Source organism: Dromaius novaehollandiae, chromosome 1 (assembly GCF_036370855.1).
Source record: "Dromaius novaehollandiae isolate bDroNov1 chromosome 1, bDroNov1.hap1, whole genome shotgun sequence".
NCBI lineage: Eukaryota > Metazoa > Chordata > Aves > Casuariiformes > Dromaiidae > Dromaius > Dromaius novaehollandiae.
In genome coordinates this window covers 201,184,115-201,206,782 of record NC_088098.1, presented here as the reverse complement: position 1 = coordinate 201,206,782, position 22,668 = coordinate 201,184,115, and the positions used below count along the sequence as shown (strand labels likewise).

The window sequence follows — 22,668 nt, the reverse complement described above, 5'->3', positions numbered from 1 at the left end:
CTTTATGTAAATGCTAACCTCCTGCTATTTAAAAGAAGAACATATCAATCTGAAGTCTGAATTTATACTCACCAGCTAAATGTAGGGGAAAGACCTTCCAAAATTCCAGTTTGTAAGCAAAAAAATCACTGAAAAGCAAACATGGACTTTTCTGCATGTTCCCAGAGCACAGACAGAGCACAGTTGAGATGTAACTGTAAGCCAGCACAGAATTCTGCATACCATCAAATTAGCATATTCAGTAGTCTGGCATGTCCACTGCTTGCTTTGTTCAGAAAATAAGCTATTCACTGAGTTGTAGCTTCTTACTTACTCTAAGTTACTAAAAATGGCATTTTCTTGATCAAAAAAAAAAGGATAATGAAATATTAGGAACTTGTGATTCATACCAGCAACAAGGCTGTATTTATAGACCAGTCTGATTAACTGGAATTCAACATTACACAGATCAGCTAACCAAGATATTCAGTCACACGATTAAGTAACAGTAATGTATTTAAAGTGTTTTTATTAGCAAAAAAAAAAAAAAAAGCATTCGCTAATTGCATTCTTTTTACATTTTGAAAAAGCACACATAAGATTAAATCACAAATGGATTTGGCTATTTTGTTACAGCATTTCCTAACTAATTTAAATAAAAAAGATTCACTGACCAGTCAGTACAGATCTGTGCAAATTGTATAGGATCATTAAGAAAGCACTGTTAGGTATATAGAGTTGGAATAAAAAGTGGTACAAAGAAACCAGATTTTCTGTTTTTCTGAGTTTCTCTTCAGTGCAGAAGAGACATGACTCCTGAGAGGCCCAGTTTAGTATAAGAAAGAAAAGCAGCTGTTTCTGAGCCTTCCACTTTGAGGACATCAGCCAAGCTATGAAGTCAGCAGGAATGTGTGTGCACAGTTATGACTGACACCCAAAAGCAGTGATGAGCACGTGCGTTCCAGAAGAACCACTATTCACCATGCAGTGCTCTCCTCAGTCATGGCTGACTCTCCCACTGCTTCCTCGTCATGCTTTCATTCCCAATTTTGATTTCTTGTTGTAATTTTGGGTGGCAGGAAGCAATGTTCATGTTCTGGTTTTCGCACAGATCTGTGAAAGGTTATGGAAGAACATCTCTGTACTCCCATAAGCTTGGTCTGATCTTGTCTGGCTTCCAAATAGTAAGAAAAAAAAAGAACCAGCAACTTACTACTAGACTCTAGGGGAGCTCCCAGAAAGGTAACTAAAGGCCATAAAGTTTCTGTGGCTTGAAGCTTTACAGTTCATAAAACTGGGCCCAGTAAGGCATCAATATCAAAATTACACATGCAGGAAACTGGGATGAAATTCTTCTCACATGACTTTATATGTCTACCTCTAAAGAAGTAATACGGGCTCCTGTTATAATAAGTGAAGAGAAATATACACTTTTAAGATGTGATTCTTCTGAACTGGATCAAGATGAGATGAAATGGACTCTTAACAGTGACCAGCGACACATTTTAAACTCAAGGTCAGAACAGACAGACAAAGTCAGAAAAAAGTAGCCACTACAGTAAAAAGTAATGAGCCATATCTTTACAGCCTGTGCTTTTGCAGAAAATTCTCTCTGCCACCAGTCACCACAGTCACTGCTGGTAACGACAGCAACAGAACAAAGTAAGTACACAGACTTACCACGGAAGAACTCTTTCTCTAGCTGTTCACTCCACTCTTGGGTACCTCTTTCCATCAATTCATCTTGGTTTGTATCAAAAGAATGACAGCTTGGTTCGGTTGACATTGGGGAATTATATGTTTCAGCCTGTTAAAACGTTCAAGATAACATGATTTGAGTTCTATGTACTAAAAATCACAGAGAGCAGTAAACTCTTTGTGGGTCCAAAATCCTTTTTAAAATTAAGCAATGCATTGTTAAAAATCTACAACTACAGATTTGTAAAATTACATGCATTTCAGAGGCTCTTACTGATGTATATGGAGATACACTCATCTTGTACTCATAAGTAGATATATTAATTATAATGAACTTACAATAAGGGGTGTAGTTACCCTTTTTTCTCCATATGCATCTTTATCGCATAGTATCTCTTAATTTTTCCTAATCACTTCTTCCTTCACCAGCACATTTTAAAATTCACACTGACCTCCGAACAGAGATTAATAATCAAATAGCACAGCTGATTTTCACATGGTAACATTTTATCTTTTCACAGCTAATCAATTAGTTTAATTATTACAGTTAAGACTCATCAGTATTGGCTTGATTGCACAATTTTTTTTGTAAAGCAAAGAAAAAATTAAAAAATTTACATTATGTTTGCATGTATCCACTGATTTTAAAAGGTCACTAATTTCTGACTGGTATCACAAATGACCATTTAGGCCATTTCCTCCAAGCCCTCTGTGGAGCAAAACACTGAAAAGACAGTTTCATGATGGGAAGTAAGACAGCACCTTGGGAGACTGAAATAAATTACCTTATCAGTGGGGAAAATGTCTTCTTTCTATTCCCCATCAGTCTCAGTTTAATTTATGTGCCAAGATGTAGAGGTTCATATCCCATCCACATTTCCCTCAGGTCACATTCTCACATGGTAGAAATGCAGACAACTGCTGAACTCTGCTGATTTATGATAGCTGAGAACCTTTCCCCCTTTTTTTAAAGGAAAAAACCCTGACTACTTTAGCTCTCGTTTTTCTTAGTACTTATATAATAGTCTAACCGACTCTGAATCCTGATAAGATCTTTGACTCAGTCATATATTAATATAGATTATCCCTTTGTTTTTGAAGTATGACAGAAGGAAGGTGGCCAATTTACCTTCTCTATACCTTTGATTATATACTGTACATCTTTTTAGTCCCCCCTGTGGTTATACCATACAATAGAAGAGGATGAAAGATGTGTTAGTTATACAGGGCAATAAAGTAATTAAAATAATAACATATATCATCCTTGGAGGAAATCTGTTTATTTGAACAGACTACACTTGAATTACATCAGACATAAATGTGTTGTTTTATGCTTGAATTGAGTTTGTACTTATAATACAGAGCATTCAGCCAAAAAATAATTTCCTACTGCTCAAGGCCCATTTGGAGTTTAATCTGGCAAGGGATGTCAAGGAGAGCAAGAAGGGCTTCTTTAAATACATCAGCAACAAAAGGAAGACTAGGGAGAATGTGGGCCCACTACTGAATGAGGCAGGGGCCCTGGTAACAAAAGATACAGAGAAGGCAGACATCCTAAAGGCCTTCTTTGCTTCAGCCTTTACTGCTAAGACCAGCCCTCAGGAATCCCAGGCCCTGGAGACCAGGGAGAAAGTCTGGAGAAAGGAAGACCTTCCCTTGGTGGAGGAGGATCGAGTTAGAGAACATTTGAGCAAACTGGACATCCACAAGTCCATGGGCCCTGATGGGATGCACCCACGAGTGTGGAGGGAGCTGGTGGATGTCACTGCTAGGCCACACTCAATCATCTTTGAAAGGTCACGGAGATCAGGAGGGGTGCCTGAGGACTGGAAGAAAGCAAATGTCACTCCAGTCTTCAAGAAGGGCAAGAAGGAGGACCCAGGGAACTACAGGGCGGTCAGCCTCACCTGGATCCCTGGAAAGGTGATGGAGCAGCTCATCCTGGATGCCATCTCCATGCATGTGAAGGATAAGGACGTGATCAGTAGTAGTCAGCATGCATTCACAAAGGGGAAATCACGCTTAACCAACCTCATAGCCTTCTATGATGGAATGACTGCCTGGGTAGATGAGGGGAGAGCAGTGGATGTTGTCTCCCTTGACTTCAGCAAGGCTTTTGACACTGTCTCCCACAACATCCTCGTAGACAAGCTCAGGAAGTGCAGGCTGGATGAGTGGACAGTGAGATGGACTGAGAACTAGCTGAAGGGCAGAGCTCAGAGGGTTGCGATCAGTGGCACAAAGTCTAGCTGGAGGCCTGTAGCTAGCAGTGTCCCCCAGGGGTCAATACTGGGTCCAACCGTGTTCACCTTATTCATCAAAGACCTGCATGAAGGGTCAGAGTGCACCCTCAGCATGTTTGCTGATGATACAAAACTGGGAGGACTGGCTGATACCCCAGAGGGCTGTGCCGCCATTTAGAAGGACCTCAACAGGCTGGAGAGATGGGCAGAAGGGAACCTCATGAAGTTCAACAAAGGGAAGAGCAGAATCCTGCACCTAGGGAGGAATAACCTCATGAACCAGTACAGGCTGAGGGATGACCTGCTGGAAAGCAGCTCTGCAGTGATGGACCTGGGAGTCCTGGTGGACAACAAGGTGACCACGCGCCAGCAATGTGCCCCTGTGGCCAAGAAGGCCAGTGGTACCTGCGCTGCAATAGGAAAAGCATTGCCAGCAGATCGAGGGAGCTGATCCTCCCCCTCTGCTCAGCCCTGGTGAGGCTGCATCTGGAGTGCTGGGTCCAGTGCTGAGCTCACCAGTAGAAGAGAGATACGAAGCTGCTGGAGCACGTCCAGTGAAAGGCTACAAAGATGAGCAAGGGCCTGGAGCATCTCTCATATGAGTGAAGGCTGAGAGAGCTGGGCCTGTTCAGCCTGGAGAAGAGAAGACTCAGGGGGATTTTATCAATGTGTTTAAAATTCTGAAGGGAGGTGTAAAGGGGATGGGGCCAGACTCTTCTCAGTGATGTCCAGTGACAGGACCAGAGGTAATGGGCACAAACTGAAACACAGGAAGGTCCGTCTGAGCATAAGGAGAAGCTTCTTTACTGTCAGGGTGACTGAACACTGGAACAGGTTGCCCAGGCAGGTTGTGGAGTCTCCATCCTTGGAGATACTCAAAAGCTACCTGGACACGGTCTTGGGCAACGTGCTGTAGGTGACCCTGCTTGAGCAGGCGGGTTGGTCTGGATGATCTCCAGAGGTCCCTTCCAACCTCAACCATTCTGTGCTACTGTCACAACCATACTGTGACACTGGCAGGGGAATTCTGAGCATGGAGGAAGCTCTAGATTACTACCTGCCCAAGTCTGCTACTCTTTTTCACCCTTTTACAAATGAAGAAAAAAAAGTAAATACATTATTTATTCAAAGCGAGTTTTGATCTGTTTGTACTTTGGTTACAATTGCCAAAATATGTGATGATTTTGGTCTATGAAATTATCCATTCAATAATTTCATCATTAAGAGAGAACTGAAATCCGATCAGAGCTACACTTAGACGTGTATAGTTAATAGGGCAAGTTCTTCCTACTGAATCCAACACGTTCACAACACAGATGTTTTACTTTGCATTTAAAATAAGAACTACAAGAATACTATTTAAGCAAACATTATATCGACAGCCCAGAAAAGGGGTCCAGTTTTCAAAAATTGTGTGATTTAAACATACATGACAATAAAGTTGCTAAGCTACTTACTGTTGCCATTTTTTCCACTTTTGAAGATGTGCTAGCAGAACTGTCATATCTGTAGGCAGAAGGATTTAAATCATCAGTTTATGGTATGATTTTACCAGGTAATAAAGATCTAGCAGTTTCTCTATACTAACTACTGAGAGGCCTCTGAAAAGACTATTTCATGCAGAATCCACACCCCTTCTGCAAAAAAATCTGCTAACAAATGCTGGGGGAATTTACCATTCAGTTTGTCTGACCTTGCCAGCTTGCAAATATTCTAGCTGCACAGCCAAGAATGAACTCAACCTACTGACATCTCAATGTCTGAAATACCCATAAAGCAATTGTTTAAATCCAGCATTACAGTAAGATATTATTACTTCCTTTTCCAACAACAACTTACAAAGTACTATGAATAACTGAAGCTAACGACTTATAAATCTGTAAATGGTCTGCATTTGAAATACTGCTGCTTTTCCTCTCCTTCATTACCCTACTTACATTCAGAGTTGTGCTCTGCCCCTACGGAGGAGGAGGGACAGCTGGCAGATTTATTTTGATATGAACTTTGGAATTGCTCCTATCCATCCAAGACAGCCGTAATTTAGCAATCTTTAGCACCCAAGAGGCGGCTTGTATTTTTTCCTAAGCTGTATAGGACTGCAAGGGTTTGGCAGAGAATTGGCTAGAGAGTACTTCTGAGTAATGTTGTTAGAATGAGCTGAGAAACACAGAACATGAGAGACATTCCATTCTACATGGTGACTTTCAGACATATAAATAATAAACTAAAGAAAAAAATAACAGTGGTTGACTTCCCTGAGTCTATTCTAGTCTGCAAACCCTTAGTTTAGAAATAAAGAAACCCAGTCCCTTGAAAACCCCTGGAGGAAATCTTGCTTAGCTTGTGCTTACTGTCAGTTCTTCCCTGTCTCAGAAACTTTTTTTCTCAGGAAGTTAATTCTTGAACAAAAGCGAGGTAGGGAAAGAAGGTTCTGCTCATTCCTGTTTCTCAAAGTCTTTTTGAATGACCTTGTTCTTAGGCTCTTAAAACCTTCTTGTGCTCAGGTAGACTATTTTATTGTGCCTCAGCAACAAGTATAAACCGGCTTGTTGGCAGGTTCGTTGCGGCCAAGCCTTTCCTCCTAAAGTGCTCTGTCATTTGTTTGCAATGTGCTTGCAGGCAGGGAAGAACAGCTGAAAGGTGCAATTTGTTTTTGCTTTTGTAATTGCGAACTTTAAATCCAAAACTCCTCTCCAACATGGGGTCCAACTGAAACTGATGGAAACAAGCCTGTTGACCTCAGCGGGTTTTGAATCAAGCCAGAGAATCTGAATCCACATTTCTTATATTTACTTTGTAACATTGAATAGGAATGGCTACTAATTCAGTGGGTTATTGCTCCCTGTGAATGAGGTTTACAGAATCAGAACTCAGAGAGGTAAGCAACTCTTGCCTTAAACTAAAATGTTGTTGAATACGTTCTAATGCTTTTATCATAAATTAAGAATTAAATGCATATATCAGATTTTTTTGCAATGATTTCTTTCAAACCAAGTTCAGTGAAATCCTGCGTTTTACAAAGTTATCTCAGTTTTACTTACAAGCCTAACAAAAATGCAGAAGCTCTGTTAGATGCTCTCTACTTCAGCTTTTCTGGGCAAAGCTGCTCTCTACAGTTCTTCCTATCTGATGCTGTGCAGGGAAGCTACATGAAGTCGACATCTTAGTGAGAAATGTTTTCTAATAATCTAGGCAAAAATTAAATTTTCATTTTCACTTCTGGCATTACTCTAAATTCCTCCACATCTTTGTTGTCACTGTTCTTTCAAAAATAACTGGTCATTGCATCCTCCTTTATTTTCCTCCCTGCCGTTCTCGACAAGGTTGTTTTAATCTTCTTCCTATGCCAACCTCTCCACCTCCTAATCTGCCTCATTCTTTTTTCTGAACTCTTTCAAGTTTTTCATCATTTTGAATTTAAATTAAGGTTTTGTTTACTTACAGAGAAATATTTTTTAACTTAAGGAAAAGGTAATTCAGTTTCTTTTTTACCTTAGGATATTAAGCAATGTTTACACACACACACGCACACACTGTTAAGCAATGTTTACACACACACACGCACACTTGTAAACATTATCAATTACGCATAAACAAAGAAGGTGTCAGGTTATTGCTGAAGTTCAAAAATATTTGCCAGAAGAAAAAACACTACTTCCTTTGGAAAAGCAAGAAGCTACATGTTAAATATTTTCATTTATATACATATGTATCTATTTTATGGCAACAGAATGTAAGATTAAAAGTATGACTCCACTACTACCACCACTATTACTAATACAAACCTATGGGTTAAAAACTGCTTTTTGCTATTTTCTCTGAGGCACGTGTCTTCCCCAGGCCACGGCCAAGTTGTCTAATGTCAGATTATAATCCGTTCTCTTTTATACTGTTCTTATCAGCACTACATAAGAAGCTGGCTATGCAACAAACACATAAATATGCTGAAAACACAATTAAACAGCATTTTTCAAGTATGAATCATGGTTACGTATTAGAAAAGAATTAATGAATTAAAAAACATCAAACACCTTTGAACCATAAATCATCGAATACTTCACTAAGTTCAAACAACAGTGTTACAAACCTTTTATTAGCATCTTCTGTACCTCCACATAGGTATATTCTCTTTTGCAGCATCCATAATTTATTCTCACAGCAAACCACCACCACAGCTGATGAAACTGTCTTTCCAACACCAAAAGGACCCTCTAAGCAGCCATTAATATTTAGCTATTCAAACGCTTCTGCCAGCTAGGCTTACCTACATGACTTACAGTGCTGCCTCCTATTGTATTTCACTGACTCTCCAGAATAACTCTACCTGGTGAGAGGCTGAATATTTCAACGCTTTGTCTACGCGTAAAGCAAACCATGTGCCACGGCAACACCTAAGAAAGGGTGGGGAGGTTTTCCAGAGAGGCGTGACTAGAAAATGCAGCAATCAGCTCAGCTACACCTCACGTCTGACTTGTTTATTTTTCGAACTGTGCTCTGAAAGCACAAAAGGCATCTGAATTTAGGATATCGTAATTTTTTTTGTAGAAAAGCAAGATAAGTAAGTTTCAGAAAAGCTGATGCGATGAGTATGCAAAATTTACCTTTTCATGTTTTTAAAATATGAAATAATTTTAATGCTTAGATTCTACAGCAAAGCCTTGACCTTCAGTTTTGTATCAGCCACCTTATCTCATGTCAACCTACAGCACCCTCGAGGTCTGTTCCTCAGCAACATTAGTGCCCCTTTATTCTGCACTGGCCGCCTCCGGCTCCCCGGCAGGAGGAACCCCTAGCCCTGTGTTGGCGTGCACCTTCGCCCCTGCTCCACGTCCCAGCCGAAGGGACACACCAAGCAGTGGGAGAAAGGCAGGAGTGGATGACACGTATGAAGCATGTTCTGCTTCCCAGTGCTCAAACTTTGCAAGTGGGCTTTTTCCTATGCTGTGTTTCTGTGTACAAGAATTGTTACCAGTAAACATCCCCAAAGTTCACCTGTTTCCATTCAGACCTCTCCTTAAATCTCTTTCAGCTTTGATATAAGCACTCCACAATGGCAAGCTGCTGTGCTACAAAACCTACACATCAGACTAATCTCCATCTCTTTGTAGGCTTGCACTCCCCTTCTATGTTTATTATAATGCTTGGGACTGGCATTCATTAACCTAAGATGTACACAAAGATAATAGTATATCATTAAGGTGTTGCTGACATGCCTAGAAAAAAGAGACCCACATGGGCCAGGAGTTGGGCGAACGCTGGCACCCTGATCAGCCTGAGCGTAGCCGCAAGCTCCTTCTGGACAGGGACCTCCTGCAGATGGTGAGGGAGAAGTACGCTCCCTTCAAACACAGCAGCTCAGCCCTGCTCATGAGACTGTCTTTGGTACAGATCCAGTTGAAACCAAAGCCCAGATGAAGCACCAAAGACAAAAGCACTGGAAAACCACCCTGTTTGCCTGGCTAGAGCTAAAGCTCCAGGCCTGCCTCTGGGCTAGAAATGGTGGGGAGTGATGCAGCAGGGCTGCCTGCGGCTTATACTCTCTGCCATAGCCTGGGAAAACTCTGCTTTCTGATTGTATCACAGCCATGGGGCACCAGATCCCCATGTGCCTTGCTTCTGTCCTTGTGTGAAAGAATTAAATAAAATGCAGCCACTGCGAAGTTTAGGGACTTTAATACACTTTAAGCCTTTATGCAAAACCTGAACAAATGAGATTTAGCTACCAGACTTCAGCTACGACTTGCCACTTAGTCTTTATTCTTCCGACACATAGGAGAAGTCTCATTGCATGAGCAAGTAAAATCTGCATCTTCCTGGGGAGGTGAAAGTTAAGAGACCGGAAAATTAATTTTAACAACGTTTTCTAAGCAAAACACAGAACACTTCATACCCTTTTTTTAACTAGAAATAATGTATGTCTTGATTATAGCTCACCGTGGTTGCTTCTGAGTCTGCTGTTTCCTTGTTTTTCTGAAGGAGAAAAGCCAAGCAAAAGGTGATCTGAACCCCAAAAAGGAAGCTGATGTGTTCTTTTGTGCTTGAGGATTTGTGCGGGATGACATTTTAAATTCTTTATGATCTAAAAATATTACAAAAATTTGATTTGTTTCAAGTTCTTATTAAATACTGTATTAAAAGGTACAGGAAAGTTAAATCTTCACAGGCAATTTTCTTTCACTTACCTTTTATGCCAGAAAAATCTGATTTTACTGACTTTTTTGACAGATTAAGTGACATGCTAGTTTCTAGTGGGTAACTAGAAGACTAAGAGGAAAATAAACAGGTCTAAGGTCTGAAAAAGTACTGTTGTTTTTGCATGATCTGTGTGAGATGAATGAGGATGATTTTCAGAAAGCAATTAGCACTCAATCATTTGAAAAAAGACCATTAAAATATATGCAAATTAGACATTTGAAAATTGAGTCACTCACAATCTTTAGCTTTTCACTTTGTTAAGAAATATAAATACTACAGCCCTGAATATGCAATGGTTTGATGGCCTGTAATGTAATTACATAACTAATTCAGATTAAGGTGTCTTGAGTATCATAAAATTATTTATGATGGGATTCCCTGTGCCACTCCAAGGCAATGGAGTACCATTTTTCTGCTATAAACTACACATTAGGACTGTATTTTAAATGCAAAATATCATGAATGATTTCTTTGGGAAGATTAGGATTTGATTTCTTCAAATGGAACATAAACTCAGTCTGCTTGTAAAAGCAGTTAACAATCAGCATGAATGAGAGCAAGAGAATTGCGCACAGATTAGGAAAAGGAAATGCAGGGTCTGCTATTAAAACATGCCACTGGGAACTGGAGGACATCGGGAAACAAGACTTCACTCAGGAGTAAGGCACTGCATCTTTTTTTTTTCCATTTAAAAATCACATGTCTGAAATAATACAACAGCCTCAAAATGCCTTATCCAATGACCACAGGAGGAAGCAAAATAGCAATGAAAGCAAAGTGTCACTGACAGAAGTGTCACTGCAAGAGGCAGCATTTTCGCTCTTGTCCTCAATGAAATGAATAATTCATGTCACATGATTTAAAACCTGTGTGTAATATATTGCTTTCACTTCAGTGATAATCACTGTGCATTACAAAATGCTGCATCCTTTACACTTTGCAGAAGCTAACCTCTTGGCGACACTGTTCGACTTGGCAGTGGAGGTGACAGCAGGAGAGTTCTAATAACTCTCTGCCGTAGCCACGATGGTCTAGGGACGTAGGCGGGACAGGGCTTGTGGGTAGAAGTAGTACCTTTTCTTAAACCAACTCATATAGTTGGAAATACCAGACAAGCCTTTGAGGCACACAACTCCTTCTTCAGATGTGAAATAGAAACAGCAGCTTTCAAAGTCAAATACAAGATGAGTGCCATTACAGAGTTAGATAATGCTTCAGTTAGACCATTACTGAAAGAGAAAAATAGCAGACAGCCATGGAGTAGAGAGAATGTGGGGAAAAAAAGGGCAGGAAACAGATCTCTATTTTGTGTAGGTCTGTGGTTTTACACAAATTTTCTTTCACTTTTTTTTGGAAATACTGTTCTTTTTACATGGTTCTGCATACAGTTGCTGTGACACAGAAATAGGAGAAGCTAAATCAAAAATGTGCAGAAATGTGAATGCAATAATGGCATATATTATGCATGAAATCTGGATGGAAGATGAAAAAGAGTACAGATGCCATTTTTGGTAGAGATACCATGTTTTTGCATGTGTTCATTTTGGATGGGCAACAGCACCCATGAAGTGAGATCTCCAGTAGCTGCTTCTCAGTCAGACCAACTTTCCAGGCTCTGTGTCACCCACCCTCATAATCAACACTGGCACACCTTTAGCCCAGTGTTATCAGGGAGTTTTCTGCCAGTACAGTCAAACCTCTTTCACCCAAACCCAGGTTATCTACTTGTTCCAAGTGTCATTTAGGTACTTCTATTTCCTTTAGGAAACTTACATGGACTAAAGGAGATTTTGTATGAAGTAAACATTATTGCTTTAATAGGAAATCAACCACTGTATTTAGTATACTTACAGAAACTGTAGGACAAGAATATCAAGAATTTTGTATTGTGACTCATAGCTATGCTTTTAACAGAATTTGCTTAAAGAAACATGCTCATTTTGTAAACATACTTTTGGCAAAACTTTGACATGAGAAAGAACTCGATGCAATTTCAGAAACTCCTTGGCTACTGAACTGTAAGATACTGCTTTGGTGACCACTGACCATTATCATATAGGAAGAAACTGGAAAAATGCAACTCACTGGTCTTTTTGCTCTTCCTTAGCTGATGCTCTAGTGTTTTTTTCAGCATTCTATTGACATCAGTGTTATTCTGAAATTTTTTTCTTTGTATTTCTTCAAACCATTCCCCAGTCACTCCCTGAAGACCTGTTTCACATGTCTTTCTCTTCAGAAGATTGCTAAAAAGGAAAAAAAAATAAACAATTTATTTTTAACTCATTTTAGATAGTACTGACACTTTATTAGGAACTCTCCCTGTTCTTCATGTAAATATTCACAGTAAATTTCTACAAATAATATGACTTTAAAAAAAGATACAGGGAGACATGATCTATTCACAGCTATCACATGAAAGATTTCATTGAAAGCAGAATTCTCCAGCTCATCAAAGAGATCGTGTGACTCACTTAACTGGACTACTCATATGCTTACATTATTCCCTGCCTCAAAGGAGTGCATCCTTCTTCCTTGCAAAACTGAGGTAATAATTCATAAGCATCATAAAATTATTTGAAAGTAAGATTAAGTTCAGTCAATAGCCCAATTAAAATAAGTAATACTGTAACAAAGCATTTCTTGAAAGATTGATATAAGCAGAAGCAGTAATCAGATTGTTCTGATTTGCAAGAGGAAACTCACTGAGGTGCTGACAGTGGGATGCCCACCCCACATTTTCAGTGTAAAGCAGAATAATAAATGTGGAATTCAGCTCATAGGTATTCATGTGACACGTTCAACAAGTTTATCACATTTTCCTCTTTCCTTGTTGCATAGTGATTTTGCCTGTGTTTAATATGTATACAACCAACTTATAATGAATATGAATGTTTTGTCAAGCAGATGCAAAGACTGAGCAAGCTACACAGATGTGGTCAGAAGTAAAGAAGTCGTTTAGTTCCAGGTTCTGTTCTTACACCAAGTGCTCATAGGAATGAACTGTTTATCTGGACATAAAAGAATAATGCATAGTTGCAAAGGAGTTTGAATAGTGCAGCTGGCATGCAAAGTTACTTGTTTTCAAATTACAGTATACAAGTGCCTAAAGCACAGATGCAGAGGTGGCAAATCCACACCCAAGCTATTCTGATGGCAACAAAGCAAGACTTTGCGCACAGCCTGCAGATGTAATACCAATGTTTTAACAGGCTTTCATGTAAATCTTTCATCTTAATCCATAGTAAAACCCATGACCAGGAATACAGAATTTCTCAGAGAACATTTAATATTTCAGTTATCAATTTAAATAAAAATCTCTCATTCTCTCTTTGAGATGACGTTACTTCAGAGAACAAACTTAAAATTAAATGTCTAGTCTGGAAACGTGCACTTCTGTCTGGGACTGATACAGAGTATATTGTTCATGGGTGCACCCACTCTTCGTCTGGTGGCATCTGAAGAATAGTAGGGTAGGACAGAGACATTTTTGGTAAATTAGTGAACCTTTCCCTTGAAGACGAACACATGCATAAGTACAAGACATTTGGAATAATCTTATGCATTACAACAGCAAAAATGTTAATCACCACAGATACTTCTGCACTGTGGGGATGACTAAACACAGTAAATGCCATCTGCAGCATGGAAAACAGCCTCGCAGTAACGCGAAATGGGGGGAGGAGATGAACAAAGTGCTTCCCAGTGCCAAATGCATGACCTCACTGATGTGGCCTTAGCACCGGGGATCCAAGCTCGCAGGAGGAGCAAAAGCGCACAGAGCCAGGCATGAAGTATGCGGGGAGTGGCGGCCAGCACGGCCACTGCCTGGAAAACAAGCACACAGCAGCTCTGCTCAAGTCTTGGAAGAGGAGACCCTCTCCTACACTCCATCCCTATAGTCTTTTAAAACAACCAGAATGAATCGTTCATCTCATCGACACAAGATGTAAACAAGTAACTTAAATACAGAAGGTACACTTTACATCTCAGTACAGCTTTGCAATCTTTTTTTAAGAGGAAGCCACCAGTTCACCCAGGCCTGGTGAAAATCATGTTCAGTGTAGTGCCATCTATTGGTAAAAAACAAAAATGCAGCTGAATTCCCTACGTTATTAAGCTTCCAGAGTAATTTTTCCCAGGAAAGTTCTTCAAGACATTTTCTCACTGTGGTGATTCTCGCATTATTTCTATATTAATCTCTGTTTGCTTTAAATGCATGCATCCCATATAGAAGAAAAAAAACAAAAAGTCCACTTACTCTAGCATCTACCACATCAGACACTGCCTGAATATTCCAGGCACTGCAAAGCTATGTCAAAAAGCTTGCACAAACTCTGGCACAAACATTTCAGTATTTTAAGCTTTCCTGGTACATGTTTGGCACTATCTGTACTCATTGTCTGTGAATTTGCTGCTTACGAATTGTGCTGCTGTCTCCATCTCATGAAACAAACCCTTTAATTTGCTTGTGCATATTTATATACAAACATATATATAGAACCCTACATATATATACAATTATGTGAGTACAGAATCATATTAATACGATATGAATTAAGTGAATGGTATCGTATAACTATCGAGTTTCTCCCATGTGCAATGACTCCCAGCCAAACCACATCATCTCACTGTATACCTGCCCCGTCAGGTCTACCTGCCCCCTCACAATACCAGTGAGCAACAGTTGGGAGCTACCGGGAAGAAATAATTACAGCAGCAGATGGTATCTGTGGTCAGAGCAGCAACGAGCCTGCCTCTGAGGCAGTGCTGTCGTTACCCTGACTGCAAACTCTGTATTGAGACATTGCTCCGTAGGAGTGTCAAAACACCTAGATGCCCTCTAAACCAAGCGTACTCATCCTGCTTCCCCGTCTGCTCCATCCCTCTTTCCTACGCGTTCCTCTAGCGCCACGTTAGACACCCTGAGCCGCTTCCTCTCGGGAGGAGACGGCTCACTTGGGGCTGGCAAAGGCACCCCTCAGTGCTGCAGCAGCTCCGCTCCCAGGCTGGCCTCCGGCGACTGCCCCGCAGCTCCGGGGTGACCCACCGAGCAGCCCTCTTCCACTTCTCCCAACCATTACCCTGCACAACGTTCAACGCAGGAATCACCTGGGAGCAAGTCTTTTGCAATGTTTTTAAAAACAGCTCTTCCTTACTGGCATTGGCATGTCCCAATATTTCTTAGGCGGAGATCTCGAGGGAAAAGCTGGCCTAAATGTTTGCATGTGTTATGACTTTCATGTGAGCCATCACAAATCTTGCCAAAAGGGCTGTATCTCTACCTGCCGCTTCCTGTTATGATAGTAAGAGCTTCTATTGCTACTGTCAGAGGAAAAATATTTTCTCTACCACCCTCGTACTGAGAAAAGAGCAGAAGACGAATGTGTAAGGCAGTAGAAACCGGGCTGTCAAGCAAGCTTTTGAGAAGTTTCCGCTGTTGGCAGGGGACAGAGGACTCAATCCCATGCTTGCCAAAGTAAAAATTACAGCTCCTACGGATTTCTGTGGAAGCAGCACTTGGCCCGAAGCGATTCCTCCCATGCACAAGACGAGGGAACAGACCGCAGCAATCGCCAAGCGTGGGGGGTCGCGCCGGCGTGGGACAGGCACACACAGCTCGTCAGATCAAAGCCCTCCCTGCCCGAGAAGACCTGGCTGGAGGCACAGCATACAGAAACAGTGCCAAGAGCGTTCGACACCGGCTACAGCAGAGCGGTTAATTCGCAAAGCCAGCGACCTAAAACAAACTTAGGTCTTTATTCTGTTTATATTCCTCACTTTGCCAGAGAGGAAAGGCGGAGATACTAAAAAATAGTGCCTGAAGAACCATTTATTTCCTAACTTTTTGCTTCGAGTTATCACCTTCCCACTGCTTTATATGTCAATACCTCACTTTACATGACTAGTTAATTTTCTGGAACACTGTGGCTGTATCATAGCCACAGGTAGCTCTAAAATGCATATGCAAGAGTATTTTCTTGCTTACATGTTCCCTGTAATTTTATAAAAATCATTTAAAGACACACTTTCAAGCTGCCATTTTTTAAAGAAAAAGGAGAAAGTATTACTGACAACAGCACACACTACTACAGCTGACGTAATTAAGAAAAGAAATTACTATTCACCCTTTCACATAAACACGTAACAGCACTAACAACAACACTCGGGTTTCCAAGGTGCCGAAGGAGCCTGTGTGGCAGGTTAATCCTACCAGGAAGAGAAACGAGCACTCACAGAGCCAAGATCCTCTGACCTCGTAGGGCAGAGGCACAATAGGCCAATTATCCAAGGCAGTCTTCACTCTTTGTAGCTGGATTTTTTTTACTCACATTAAAGCAAGCTTTTATTTATTTTTCTTTGTCATTGTTTTCTATTTGGATAATGTCAATAAACCAAGTCGGCTTCATTATTATATTTAAAACATTATGCAGATGTATATGAATCAGAGAGGAAAACTGACTCCAGTGTTTTGGCGGCATGCACCACGAGACTGTGCACAGTACACAGATCTAACTGCCTTAACCCACTTATTTTTCTTTGGCCTTCATATTTATAAAATTAAGCATTTCATGCAATAGTTCTCTGGAAAATCAAAGCCTTCCCATGCCAAAATGCTTATAGGTTATTTTATTTTTGATTAACAAAATGCTGTGTTGGTAATAATGCTCGAATCTAACCTTCTAGGTAGTTGCTAATCAACCAGACAGATTTCATTTACCCTCCCCCAACATATATTTGCTTTTATCTAAGTCTTCATATGCTTCATTATTATTGCTACTGTTGTAATTTTTTTATTATGTATTGATTTTATAATTAACACACGAGGTTGTCTACAGAAGACATATTTGTCTCAGTATCTAAGCAATAAAACTAAAGATGCGTAAAGGCAAAGATACATGCCCCAACAAGGAAGCCTGAGGAGCGCGCTGCCTTGGCGTTCCCTTCCAACCGTGACCCAAATACCAGTGAAACCAATGAAGTGACTTTCACTGTCTTCAACAGGCTCCAGGTTAGGCTGCAGGAGTCACCCGGTATGCTGCTCTGGGTGCAAAGGGATAACTGAAAGTGCCAAGGAAGGCTCACCGTCGGGTGAACAGTGAAAATTTCAAAGCCCAACACTGAACTCCAGGGATACGTCTGCAAACCCACTTTAAGGGATGCATCAAGTTGCCAGTTCACAATTATTCCCAAATATTTGGATTCTGAGAATATGCAAAACTGTGTGAAAGATGCAGGGAGAAAGTGAAAAGGGAATTAATCTTCCCTTTGGTTTTCCTCCCAGACTGTACATTTTCTGAGACAGAGGTACTGTAGATGTAGAAAGGTGTAGAAAGACACCACTCCTGCCTGTAATTCTGACACCCACCTTCTAGCACACTTCCAAGCAGCAAGTAGTGCTACTTAAGCAGATAGCTACAAACAGTAGGTGTCATTTTGTCCCCAGAGCACCTTACAGGCACCAGACGTCACAGAGTGACGTTAAGCCCCGCCACTTGTGTCAGGGATACAGCTGGGAACATGCGAGCTCTCGCCCTACCGAAGCTCCAGCCTGTCTGCTCACGAGATAAATCCATCCTTTTCCACCTCTTCTTTTTAATTAAAAAATAGAAAAATCACAAAATCTGATTCAGTCATTTTCTTTAGTTCACTATTATATCTATATTTATAAAATTCTTGTGGAACTTCTCGAAGCCCGAGAACTCTCACAGCAAAGGATGACAGCAGCAGCGTCATGTCACACACAGATACCGACCGCCTGAAAGACAAAACCACAAGCAAAGCGAGGTACTACACTACCTCCGTTCAAGGGTCTTATGCATTTAAATTAAAACTGACCACTTGCTCCAAAAAGCATAACAGCAGCAATGTGTACATTCGTTACACTCAATCCACAAAGGCAATAAGATTTTATCGACATACATGAAATACATCATCATCATCATCATCATACATCACTGGATTCCCACTGTGTGTTGAACACAACTTTCCACTCTATAACTCATAATGTTTTTGGTGTCTAACAGTTTTTTAACTTAAGCTCCCTCTGTACAGTGGCTAAAAGTCACCTCTGGCTTTCTCCAAAGCTGTAACCTCTTAAATTAAACGATATGCAATGAATTTCCCTACCGTGGACTTCTTATTCTAGCTGCTGTTTCCCATCGCCAAGTCCAATGCTCCATTTCCCCTTTAAACCTTTGGCTGTTCCCCTGGGTGAGAGCACGAGACGACATTTCCCTCTGAACTAGAAAACTGTGAAATCTTGTAAGGAGCTGCCAGGGGCAGCTACCAGGACAAGGACAAGGTTCCTTCTCGTGGCGACCGCATAAATTTGCTCTGCTCCGGCAGCTTAGGAATCAGTTGTTCTCAGTGAAAGCTCAGAAATCAAGAGCTCAATGACTGTGTCCAAAACACTACGATTTTAAAGCACAGAGCACTGCACACTGAGGTCACAGGAGCTGAGAATGTATTAATCACCCACCCCAAGCTGTAATAAAGTCGCAAAACACTGCTGTTACAATAAACCATTTCCTTAGCAGCCACCCTGGGTTCAACAATTAAAATATTATTTCAGTCCTACTGAAACAAATAGACAAGGTTATAAGTATACATCTTTTTATTGGGCTTATAAATAGTTAGAACTTGAAAGCTTTTAGTCCTTTGGGCAGCTGATCAACAAGAGTGAATGAGGTAAAATACTACCAGTAATGCCACAACTGTCAGGGACTCTCCAGCTAGTGGGCTGGATTCCCTGCCATGTCCTCTACCGGGAGTGCGAAACAGGGGAAAGCTCCAATGTGCGAATGTTTAACAGATGATTCACGATCTCTCTGCACAAGCTGCAAACCACAGGTCAAAATCCCACGTGCAGGGTAGAGGATGTGCTGCACTTCGTTATGCTGTCAATACTCACAGCTACCTACCAACGCTATACAGTCACAGCAAAACAAATGCATGATGCAATGGAGAGGAAGGCTATCTATCATCATTAAAGTGTGCCACATGTGCTTCTGACTGGTAGTAATTAATATCTCTGCGGAAATGACTTCATTAATAGGAATTTCTATTAGCATTAGCAGATGCTAATAGGTGGAATGGGTATAATTCTCCATGCAAAGATTCTGATTTGTTTTGCAGGGGTGGATGTAGTCTCAGTCCAAAAACATCACATGTCAGGAGTAAGTTTTGGGCTCCTGAATTTCTGTCTGGGAAATCTTATACAGAAATAGGGATATACATCCTGTGTGCCACATGCATATTTCTGAACGTTTGCAACTACATAAACGAGTGTACTAGAGCATGCACAACCAGCCCGGCAGGCCTGCTGGATGTCTGCAAATCTGAGGCAAATCTGCTTCAGTAGACAGTGCTGATGCGTTGGAAGGCTGGGCTTCAGGCCTTCTCAGGTCTCCCTGTAAGTCTGAAGCTAATGATTAACAGCAGACCTATTTACTCTTCCAAAGTAGAGCTGCCAGTTGATTGTGAGACCTTTTATAAATATTGATAGCATGCTTAGAGACAGCCCTCTGTGCAAGTAATATACAGCTCAGCCATATATTTACAAATTGAACTACCTTCCAAAGACATATAATGCTGATGCTATTCCTCATATTACTGCATGGCTTTCTTTATACAAAATCTTTCCTAGTTAACAGTATAAGAGGAAAAAAACCAAGGAAACAGAAACAGGCCAGGTGAGAACTCTGAATAATGCAAGTTGGTTTCACGTAAAGACCAAGGTCTTTACAAGCACGTTTGTGTGGGATGGCCCATGGACCTGGATGGAGCTCTAAAATTTGGAAGCTCTAAATGGACTTAGACATTTGTTTGCACAGAGCTAAGCTTAAATCCTAAGGCGCTCAAAATAGACCTTTGCAATCCCATCTAACTGTGCAGAGTCACACACGCGCGCGTGCACACACACACGTGCACGGCTGAAGCAAGTCTCTGGTCAACAGAAGTAACATAATGTCACCATGTATGTATACACAGTTTAGGTGTTACTATAATACTGCAAAAGCCGTGCTTACATTACTTTAAATTGGGTAAAGCAGTCATAAGAATCAACGTAAAATCTGAAAGTAGACACTGGATGTTTTTCATCTGGAAGCATAAGGCTTATATACTTTAGCAGATCCTCTGCCACAGCAGTTCAGCATCTCATAATTTATCACAACTCTTCCAAAGAGATGGAAGTGCCACCTCCATCCAAGATGGAGATGTGGCAGTGGAGGTACCCCAGGGCTAAATGAACTGTTTAAGGTCATGCAAATCCCCACGCAGAAGGAAGCAGAGCGCACAGCCCCAGTCACGCTGCTGCAGCCTTCCTCGGCAGCAGCTCTCTGCACTCGGGCCTCTAGAGCTGGAAATCTAAAGCTGCGGCAAGCAGAAGTACTGGGGTTTCTTTATTAATCTGACCACAAATTAAACTGCAATTTACATACAATAAAGTACAAATAGAGTGCATTTTTCTTTTCATCACTTACTCTTAGCTTTAGTTTTGTATTGATGTGTTTGGTCACAGCTAGTATGGTACCAATACAGATAGCTATTTATTTTTGAGATAAGAACTGATCAAAGGAGTGTAGTTCCTGTAGTTCCTGAAAGGAATTAAAAATGCAGGTATTGAAACACAGCTTATTACATTCAATGGTGTTAACATGACAATCTAGCTGCAGAGAAGGATTAGAAATAAATTTCATGTGAACATTTAGATGTACAAATCCTCAGGAAAAGTTACCATTTTCCCCCCTACTTTATTTAATGTATTTCTTACATGAAATCTGTAAGTCATCGAAAGTTCCAGACTGTTGGCATTAGGAAACTAAGTAATTTTTAACTTTAAAATGAGTACAGGAAAGGTAGAACTGAGATCTGTCCCTAGACTATATAACCCTGTGTTAGAGTTATGGAACACAGAAAAAATATAGTCTCTGTGCCCAAAACTCAGAACTCCATTTGGCCAAACTCCACTCGATTACAGAATGAGATTTAGAGAGCAAGGGGATTTTAAAAGATGATTAAATTCCATACACATAAACCAGTGGCAAAAACTGAATTTTAAAGGAGAAAAGAAGATGGACCCATGCAATATTTTTCAAATACTGTCAAAATCCAAACGCATCAGATACAAACGAATGAGCCTCAGCGGAAGTCTCGACACACAGCCCAGGAAGCTTTGCTCCCAGCCGTTGGACAGGTTTTGCTAAGAGCCACATCCACAGCAGGTGCAAGTGCAGCACGTTTACGTAGACCCAAGACAGACTTAGTCTAAAGTACCTCGGGAAGGAAAAGCACCAAAACCACAGCACCTCCGGCTTCAGCATGGAAAGTGCAGTTTCACCAGGACCCTTGCCTGGGCATGTATTTCAGTATGGGCTGCAGACACGGACTGGACTACCAGGTACATATAACCTGAACGGAGCACAGCTGTGCCAATACCAGGAGTGAAGTCCAGCCACTATGAACATGTATTAGACATGTTCTCGTGCTATACTTTTCTGACTTCCTGACATACCCAAATTAATATTTCTGAGATATGTGCAAGGATCTAAAGTGGTCAGGACAGAGAGTCTGTAGAAGCTGTCAGTACCTGAAAACATTCTGGAGGACCTTCCAAGGCTGCTCACTGCAGACCGACACGCTTCCCTCTCTTCACTGCGGTGACAGGCAAAGCGCCCTGCCCTTCCCCAGCAGTGCCTTCCACGGTACCAGCGACTCCACTGCACAGTGCCACTGGCATTTCAAGCAGCTTTCAATAGACATACATAAGAAAGCTGAGCTAAAGCAAGAGTGACCAAGCTTTGCTGATGTTTTCAGCGTTTCAGACAGTTCTCTTCATGCACACACCCCGTCTCAGTGTCCTGTCCATGCCTGCTTAGTATGGGTAGCTGCCTTCCTCCTGATGGAAATGGACATCTGACAGCCATTTCCAATTCTCATTAATGTCAATTATGATTTTAACTCCTGCACTTGAACTGTGGAGGAGATAGAAGGTATTGAAGACATAGAAACACTACTATTAAAAAGTTCAAACCTGGGAAGGGCACAGACTTTCTGCAAGGTGCATGAGCCCTTAAATGGCTCACAGCTCCATAGAAAAACCAACAAAATCAGGCTATTCTGCATTAACTACTCCAGAATAATTCTCCATATGGACTGACTACTCAGTATCCCTTTTATTTGAGATTAAGGACGCACAGAATACCTGTTAATGCTAGCTTATACTGTTATAACTGACCTCATCAATTTATTTTTGGAGTCTTGACAAACTATCCATGAAGAGAAAGCCCAGTTAATACCTCTTTTTCTGTTAAGCTTAGACTAAGAAAATACCTAGCCACAAGCTTCAAAATTAGCCTTGGCTTAAGCCTCATCCGTTTCAGCAAATATCCTCTTTTTTGGGCCCTTAGTGAAATCAGCAAGTGGGCTGGACCGTAAAAATAATAATCATTATGAATTTCATTTTTACAACATTTTGTCACTTAAAAATACAAACTTTAGTTTGAAGACTGGCACAAGGCCTGCGTTTGAATCAGCGTGGCTGAAAGTGCCC

General features: G+C 41.0%; 1 protein-coding gene and 1 long non-coding RNA gene across 6 annotated transcripts in view; one reads left to right on the top strand and one right to left on the bottom strand.

Annotated features, from left to right (window-relative positions):
- The window catches only part of EXPH5 (exophilin 5), a 66,508-nt gene that overhangs the window by 8,432 nt on the left and 35,408 nt on the right, over positions 1-22,668 (bottom strand). For 4 of the 5 annotated variants that reach the window (XR_003259180.2, XM_064505048.1, XM_026100196.2 and 1 more), the window contains exons 2-5: positions 12,201-12,358; positions 9,855-9,999; positions 5,378-5,426; positions 1,660-1,786 (exon numbers count right to left, since the gene is read on the bottom strand). Coding sequence is in view for 4 of the 5 variants with exons in the window: in XM_064505048.1 (XP_064361118.1) it covers positions 1,660-1,786; positions 5,378-5,426; positions 9,855-9,999; positions 12,201-12,358 (479 nt within the window). In the remaining variant the exon portion in view is untranslated. Of the gene's footprint in view, positions 1-1,659; positions 1,787-5,377; positions 5,427-8,007; positions 8,359-9,854; positions 10,000-12,200; positions 12,359-22,668 lie in introns of those variants that run through there. The other variant, XM_064505050.1, reaches the window with a different exon arrangement.
- Positions 5,416-18,233, top strand: LOC135327171 (uncharacterized). The gene is made up of 2 exons (XR_010387320.1): positions 5,416-6,798; positions 13,020-18,233. It is a non-coding gene; the product is annotated as an uncharacterized LOC135327171 (long non-coding RNA).